General features: G+C 43.4%; 1 protein-coding gene across 1 annotated transcript in view; it reads right to left on the bottom strand.

The window, feature by feature from the left end:
- Positions 1 to 649: 649 nt before the first annotated feature.
- Positions 650 to 9,051, bottom strand: part of myo3a (myosin IIIA) — a 115,433-nt gene continuing 107,031 nt past the window's right edge. Inside the window, exon 14 of the mRNA XM_059638945.1 lies at positions 650 to 999. Within this exon, the coding sequence (XP_059494928.1) occupies positions 894 to 999 (106 nt within the window). The 3' untranslated portion in view covers positions 650 to 893. The remainder of the gene's footprint in view (positions 1,000 to 9,051) is intronic.

The following is a 9,051-nucleotide window of genomic DNA, read 5'->3' as shown; positions in this document are numbered from 1 at the left end:
ACTTACAGGCAATTTTGTAGCACTGCCAGAATTTACTAATGGCCGATGAGCCCCCACTGAGATTAAAGGAGATTGGAGTAGACAGTCCGGTGAAGCCACTTCTAATTGTCCACTTCCTCTAACCTTCCCACAGATGGTCCAACAGCCTGGCTATATATGAACTGGTTTCCTCAGAAGGCACCTCCATCTTGAGATACCATCACAGCTCACAGCCGAGAGTGACAGTTCTCATCTTGCCCAGTCAGGTTGCTGGCCACCTAAAGACTTTAGCTCTTTGAATAGCTCTTTTCTTAATATAATGGGGCTTTCAAAGGCAATTTCTTAACTGGCTTCATAGGGAAATTTACTAGATTAGCAGGATGAACTGATAATGTTGATTGGATAGTGCATTTGTCTTTGATGGTGGGTTCTGCACAGAGATCCTGTCTCTCTCTTCGCCTGACATGCTGGGTGTTCTTCTGATTTAATTCTAATTTCCAGGTTCCATAATATTTTACTTTATATTAGAGGCTCTAATTTAGTAAGGCACAATATGAGATTGATGCATTTTGGGTTAAAATTTTACAATTTAGTTTATTTCCTGAGCATTTGAAACATTTTTCTATTTAAATTACTATAACATGAGTCAACTGATTTCACTCACTTCTCCATATGGAAAAATTAATATTTGGCTTTATGTTTTCACAAAGAACATTAAATATGCTCAAAGGAAAGTTTCAGATAATGATTCAACACAAAACATTTTACTCCTAGATTACACTCAAGTAACCTACTAACACAAGTGTTATTGCTGTTACTGCACAGTATGAACATATGTACAATAGTGAGCTTATAGGAGAGTTCCAGAAATGTATGTAAACAGTACATAATTTAAAAAACCGCAAGGTTAAAAGTTAACACTGCTCAATAAGACGATTCCTTTGGGACGTTTTTCGTAGCAATTTCCTATAGTCATATGGGTTATCTTCATCTTGACAGCCTTCTTTTGGAGCTGATGAGCTGATTGAAATAAAATGCAATAATTAGCAGTATATTTACCACAAGCAAGAATGCACATGATTGGAAATGTTTAATCAACTATATGCTTATGTATAACTCAGTCATAATAATACCATTTTTTAACTGGATGGTAGACATTAAGAAACATCAATCAATGAAAAATTCTGGAAAGAAAATGGAATGAAGCTAGACCAGGATTAGATATCATGTCTGTTATTGTTTGAAAATAAATTGAGAAACATCTATCAGAGTTAAAGTTGATATGAATTGAAATTGGGAGAGGGAGGCAGGGAGTAGAAGGGGTCTCTTTTGGTGCAGCAGCAGTGTCCCCACCTGTGAGCCTGAAGGCCCAGGCTCAAGTCCCACCTTCTACAGAGGTGTATAGGCTGATTAGAAAATATTTAAACAAACATTGGTGATGCTGGACTATGACAGGGAATTCTCGTTGGCAAGCACATTTTCACATGTATGAATCAGAGCTATTGATACAAACAAAATAGGATGAAAGGAAATACTGATAGCACAATCCAGATAAAAGCGAAAACAGATAATCTGATCAATTTTTAGAAACATGGATAGATAATGTTTGCTCTCTACCTCCTATTGGGAAACAGAAGCAATTTTGGTCAGCTACTTTATGGTCTGGCATTTTGTCTATGTTTTCCTAACTGTGTTTCATGACTCTCACATAGTAGTAGCAGCATATAGAAATGACAGAAGGAAAATCATCAACATCTGTTCACAAGATAGGAGTAAGGCTGATTTTGGAGCAATAAATGACAGAAAATAAAGATTGCACTAGGAATTTGCTTTCAGGTGCAATAGATACAGAGCTACTACAAACAAAAAGCTATCTGAAATGTCAGATATCAGAAACAACCTAGATAGTATTGCAGATTGATCAGCACTTGAATGGGCCGGATGGGATTTATCTTAGGATCTTCTGGGAAGCCAGGGAGGAGATTGCCGAGCCTTTGGCATTGATCTTTAACTCATCATTGTCTACAGGAATAATGCCAGATGTGGTTCCCCTGTTCAAGAAGCAGGGTAGAGACAACCCTGGTAATTATAGACCAGTGAGCCTTACCTCAGTTGTTGGTAAAGTGTTGGAAAAGGTTATAAGGGATAGGATTCATAATCATCTAGAAAAGAATAAATTGATTAGGGATAGTCAGCACGGTTTTGTGAAGGGAAGGTTGTGCCTCACAAACCTTATTAAGTTCTTTGAGAAGGTGACCAGACAGGTAGATGAGAGTAAACCAGTTGATGTGGTGTATATGGATTTCAGCAAGGCGCTCGATAAGGTTCCCCACAGTAGGCTATTGTACAAAAGGCGGAGAAATGAGATTGTGGGAGATATAGCAGTTTGGATCGGAAATTGGCTTGCTGGAAGAAGACAGAGGGTGGTAATTGATGGGAAATGTTCATCCTGGAGACCAGTTACTAGTGGTGTACCACAAGGGTCGGTGTTGGGTCCACTGCTGTTTGTCATTTTTATAAATGACCTGGATGAGGGCGTAGAAGGATGGGTTAGTAAATTTGCAGACGTCACTAAGGTCGGTGGAGTTGTGGATAGTGACAAAGGATGCTGTCGTTTGCAGAGAGACATAGATAAGCTGCAGAGCTGGGTTGAGACGTGGCAAATGGAGTTTAATGCAGACAAGTGTGAGGTGATGCACTTTGGTAGGAGTAACCGGAAGGCAAAGTACAGGGCTAATGGTAAGATTCTTAGTAGTGTAGATGAGCAAAGAGATCTCGGTGTCCATGTACACAGATCCTTGAAAGTTGCCAGCCAGGTTGACAGGGCTGTTAAGAAGGCATACAGTGTTTTAGCTTTTATTAATAGAGGGATCGAGTTCAGGAACCAAGAGGTTATGCTGCAGCTGTACAAAACTCTGGTGCGGCCGCACCTGGAGTATTGCGTACAGTTCTGGTCACCGCATTATAAGCAGGATGTGGAAGCTTTGGAAAGGGTGAGTTGTATTTTTCTGCACAAAAATTGCTTGCGCCTTGAATACCATCATATCTTTCCTCTGCATCTTTCATTGTGAGGCTTTCTCATGGGGATCAGCAGCCTGGTAAAGAGAGGGTATCCATAGTCGCCAGGCATTAAGCTGATTTTGTGGAGTGAGGAGGCATGGCACCTGACATGTTGAATTTGCACACCACGATTGCTCCCTAAAGATCTGGCACACACATGAAGAATTATTTTCTGATGATCACACACCATCTGTGCATCTAAACACTTGAATCACTTCAGTTCATGAAAGCAACTGGTTGTTTAGCTATTACTGCCAGATGGTGGCTTGTGTGCGCAATCTGAACTGACAAAAACCCGTCAAAGCAGCTATGGACAAGGAGGACTCAGCCCAGCCATCCACATTATTTCTATTCACTTTTTGGATGAGGGCATCACTGGCTGGGCCAACATTTATTGTCTGTCTCCAGTTGGCCTTGAGAAGGTAAAGGTGAGTTGCCTTCTTGAACCATTGCAGTTCATGTGCTGTGGTTGGAGTCAAAATCCTGTTAGGGAGGGAATTCCAGGATTTGATCCAGTGATACTGAAGGAATGGCGATATATTTCCAAGTCAGGATTGTGCAGTACTTGGAGGGGAAGTTGCAGGTGGTGGTGTTCCCATGGATCTGTCACCCTTGCCAGTCTAGATGAAAGTGGTTGTGAGTTTGGAAGCTACTGTCTGAGGATCTTTGGTGAATTTCTGCAGTGTATCTTGTAGATAGTACACACTGCTGCTACTGAATGTCAGTGGTGGAGGGTGTGGATGTAATGCCAATCAAGCGGGCTGCTTTGTTCTGGATGGTGTCAAGCTTCTTGAGTGTTGTTGGAGCTGCACTCATCCAGGCAAGTGGGGAATATTCCATCACACTCTCAGGTTGTGCTTTGTAGGTGATGCACATGCTTTGGGGTGTCCAGAGGTGAGTTACTCGCCGCAGTATTCCTAGTCTCTGATCTGCTCTTGTAGTCATTGTGCTTATGCGATGAGTCCAGTTGAGTTTCTGGTCAACGGTAACCCCCAGGATGTTGACAATGGGGAATTCAATGATAGTAATACCATTGAACGTCAAGGGACTGTGTTTGGACTGTCTCTTATTGGAGATGGTCATTGCCCAGGATTTATGGAAAAGAATGGTGGTGACCTTCTTGATGCAGAACTATGCAGAAAACTCTGCTTTCTCTCCGCAGATGCCAGATCTGCTGAGTTTCTCCAACAACTTCTATTTTTGTTATTAATAAGCCTAATACCTTGCCACTGAAAGCTGTTGAGTTGTGTACACTGGCACCATAGCACATTTGACTTAATGGAAGGAGGCTTTTCTGCCATAAGCAGACTGCTGTGTGGGCTCCAATGTGATGATCATCACCATTCCTGCATAATGTATTTGATTAAATTCTATGTTTCTCTCCATAAATGATGTCTGATCTATTGAATATTGTTAATAGTATCTATCTTAATTTACTGTAGAAGAAGTGAAGGGCAGACTAGGACCCTAGCAGGATAGCTGAAAACTCAGTTTTGGGGTCATTTTTGTTTATATTGCACATAAATGTTGTTGAAATGTAGATATCTCATTATGACATCATTGCTTTTGGCCTCCTCTAGTTTTCCAGTGAACTTCACAACATGAGAAGGGAACAGTGCTTCATCATGCGCAAATAGAAATGGGTAATCAATGTTGGCCAGTTAATGACACACATCTTGAAAGAAAGTAAACAAGAACAGTAGTAAGATGTTGCCAGTGAACAAATAATGAGTTACATTGCATCCATACCTAACTCCACCTCATTCCTCAGTGTCCTTAAAATTCATTCTCAATAAAGCATCCACAATATAACTCCATTGAAATATAGAACTAGAACATAGAGCATTACAGCACAGTACAGGCTCTTCGGCCCTCGATGTTGTGCCGACCTGTCATACCGATCTCAAGCCCATCTAACCTACACTATTCCACGTACGTCCATATGCTTGTCCAAATGACGATGTAAATGTACTTAAAGTTGGCGAATCTACTACCGTTGCAGGCAAAGCGTTCCATTCCCTTACTACTTTCTGAGTAAAGAAACTACCTCTGACATCTGTCCTATATCTTTCACCCCTCAATTTAAAGCTATGCCCCCTCGTGCTCACCGTCACCATCCTAGGAAAAAGGCTCTCCCTATCCACCCTATCTAACCCTCTGATTATTTTATATGTTTCAATTAAGTCACCTCTCAACCTTCTTCTCTCTAATGAAAACAGCCTCAAGTCCCTCAGCTTTTCCTCGTAAGACCTTCCCTCCATACCAGGCAACATCCTAGTAAATCTCCTCTGCACCCTTTCCAAAGTTTCCACATCCTGCTTATAATGCAGTGACCAGAACTGTACACAATACTCCAAGTGCGGCCGCACCAGAGTTTTGTACAGCTTCACCATAACCTCTTGGTTCCAGAACTCGATCCCTCTATTAATAAAAGCTAAAACACTGTATGCCTTCTTAACAGCCCTGTCAACCTGGCTGGCAACTTTCAAGGATCAGTGTACATGGACACCGAGATCTCTCTGCTCATCTACATTACTAAGAATCTTATCATTAGCCCTGTACTTTGCCTTCTGGTTACTCCTACCAAAGTGCATCTCCTCACACTTGTCTGCATTAAACTCCATTTGCCACCTCTCAGCCCAGCTCTGCAGCTTATCTATGTCTCTCTGCAAACGACAGCATCCTTTGTCACTATCCACAACTCTACCGACCTTAGTGTCATCTGCAAATTTACTAACCCATCCTTCTACACCCTCATCCAGGTCATTTATAAAAATGACAAACAGCAGTGAACCCAACACCGACCCTTGCAGACACCACTAGTAACTGGTCTCCAGGATGAACATTTCCCATCAACTACGATCCTCTGTCTTCTTTCAGCAAGCCAATTTCTGATCCAAACTGCTATATCTCCCACAATTCCATTTCTCCGCATTTTGTACAATAGCCTATTGTGGGGAACCTTATCGAACACCTTGCTGAAATCCATATACACCACATCAACTGGTTTACTCTTATCTACCTTTTTTGTCACTTTCTCAAAGAACTCAATAAGGTTTGTGAGGCATGACCTTCCCTTCACAAAACCGTGCTGACTATCTCTAATCAATTTATTCTTTTCTCGATGATTATAAATCCTATCCCTTATAACCTTTTCCAACACTTTACCAACAACCGAGGTAAGGCTCACTGGTCTATAATTACCAGGGTTGTCTCTACTCCCCTTCTTGAACAGGGGAACCACATTTGCTATCCTCCAGTCATCTAGTACTATTCCTGTAGACAATGATGAGTTAAAGATCAATGCCAAAGGCTCGGCAATCTCCTCCCTGGCTTCCCAGAGGATCCTAAGATAAATCCCATCCGGCCCAGGGGACTTATCTATCTTCACCTTCTGAAGGATTTCTAATACCTCTTCTGTGTGAACCTCAATCCTACCTAGTCTAGTAGCCTGTATTTCAGTATTTTCTTCATCAACATTGTCGTTTTCTAGAGTGAATAGTGTTGAAAAATATTCATTTAGTGCTTCCCCTATCTCATCTGACTCCACACACAACTTACCACTACTATGCTTGACTGGGCCTAATCTTACTTTCGTCATTCTTTTATTCCTTAAATACCTGTAGAAAGCCTTAGGGTTTACCCTGATCCTATCCACCAACAACTTCTCATGTCTCCTCCTGTCTCTTCTGAGCTCTCTCTTTAAGTCTTTTCTGGCTACCTCGTAGCCCTCAAGTGCCCTAACTGAGCCTTCACATCTCATCCTAACATAAGCCTTCTTCTTCTCTTGACCAGAGATTCCCCCTCCTTCGTAAACCACGGCTCCCGCACTCTACAGCTTTCTCCCTGCCTGACAGGTACATACTTATTGAGGACACACAGGAGCTTTTCCTTGAATAAGGTCCACATTTCTAATGTGCCCATCCCCTGCAGTTTCCTTCCCCATTCTATGCTCCCTAAATCTTGCCTAATCTCATCGTAATTGTCTTGCCCCCAGCTATAACTCTTGCCCACTGGTATACACCTATCCCTTTCCATCACTAAAGTAAACATAACAGAATTGTAATTGCTATCACCAAAGTGCTCACCTACTTCCAAATCTAACACCTGGCCGGGCTCATTACCCAGTACCAAATCTAATGTGACTTCGCCCCTTGTTGGCCTATCTACATACTGTGTCAGGAAGCCCTCCTGCACACTCTGGACAAAAACTGACCCATCTGTAGTGCTCGAACTATAGTGTTCCCAGTCAATGTCTGGAAAGTTGAAGTCCCCCATGACAACTACCCTGTCTCTCTCACTCCTATCGAGAACCATCTTTGCTATCCTTTCCTCTACATCTCTGCAACTATTCAGAGGCCTATAGAAAACTCCCAACAGGGTGACCTCTCCTTTCCTGTTTCGAACCTCAGCCCATACGACCTCAGTTGACAAGTCACCAAACATCCTTTCTGCAACTGTAATACTGTCCTTGACCAACAGTGCCACACCTCCGCCCCTTTTACCATCTTCTCTGTTCTTACTGAAACATCTAAATCCCGGAACCTGCAACAACCATTCCTGTCCCTGCTCTATCCATGTCTCTGAAATGGCCACAACATCGAAGTCCCAGGTACAAACCCATGCTGCAAGTTCACCCACCTTATTCCGGACGCACCTGGCATTGAAGTAGACACACTTCAAACCAACTTCTCGCTTGCTGGTGCCATCTTGCTTCCCTGAAACTTTATTTCGGACCACCCTACTCTCAACATTTTCTATAGTCGAACTACAATTTTGGTGTCCATCCCCCTGCTGAATTAGTTTAAACCCACCCAAACAGCCTTAGCAAATTTACCCCCCCCCCAGGATATCGGTACCCCTCTGGTTCAGGTGAAGACCATCTTGCTTGTAGAGGTCCCACCTACCCCAGAAAGAGCACCAATTATCCAAGAATCCTAAACACTCCCTCCTGCACCATCCCTGTAGCCATGTGTTCAACTCCTCTCTCTCCCTATTCCTCGCCTCACTAGCACGTGGCACGGGCAACAACCCAGAGACAACAACTCTGTTCGTCCTAGCTCTCAGCTTCCATCCTAGCTCCCTGAATTTCTGCCTTAAATCCCCGACTCTCTTCCTACCTGTGTCGTTGGTGCCAATGTGGACCACGACTTGGGGCTGCTCCCCCTCCCCCTTAAGGATCCCAAAAACACGATCAGAGACAACACGCACCCTGGCACCTGGGAGGCACCACACCAACCGTGAGTCTCTCTCATCCCCACAGAACCTCCTATCTGTCCCCCTAACTATGGAGCCCCCAATGACTAATGCTCTGCTCCTCTTCCCCCTTCCCTGCTGAGCAGCAGGGACAGACTCTGGGCCAGAGACCTGTGCCCCACTGCTTTCCCCTGGTAAGTCCCCCCCCCCAACAGTATCCAAAACGGTATACTTATTGTTGAGGGGAATGGCCACAGGGGATCCTTGCACTGCCTGCCGGTTCCCTTTCCGTCCCCTGACCGTAACCCATCTGCCTTTTTCCAGTACTTTAGGAGTGACTACCTCCCTGTAACTCCTCTCAATAACCCCCTCTGCCTCCCGAATGATCCGAAGTTCATCCAGCTCCAGCTCCAGTTCCCTGATGTGGTTTTCAAGGAGCTGGAGTTGGGTGCACTTCCCGCAGATGTAGTCAGCAGGGACACTAGTGGTGACCCTTGCCTCCCACATTCTGCAGGAGGAACATTCAACTGCCCTGACCTCTGTTCCCATTATTCTAAATTCCCAAGGCTTAAAAAATAAAGAATAAAAAATAAACTTGTTACCTTACCAATCAGGCACACAGAACCTTTTTTTTTGGTTAGAGGAGGAGAATGGGTGGGAGACACTACCCGGGTAGTGTTTCGGGTAACGCAACCGTAACGAAACAACTGTACATTCTTGCCCTGAAACATTTCTAAGAAAATCAAAGGATGATGGTCCAGTTGAGGGTAGGTGATAGCTGAGTGGTATTATTGATAGACTTTTAACCCAGAATCT

This window comes from Stegostoma tigrinum, chromosome 2, assembly GCF_030684315.1.
Source record: "Stegostoma tigrinum isolate sSteTig4 chromosome 2, sSteTig4.hap1, whole genome shotgun sequence".
Taxonomy (NCBI): domain Eukaryota; kingdom Metazoa; phylum Chordata; class Chondrichthyes; order Orectolobiformes; family Stegostomatidae; genus Stegostoma; species Stegostoma tigrinum.
The sequence above is the reverse complement of the archived record's forward strand: the minus strand, read 5'-3'. Positions and strand labels throughout refer to the sequence as shown.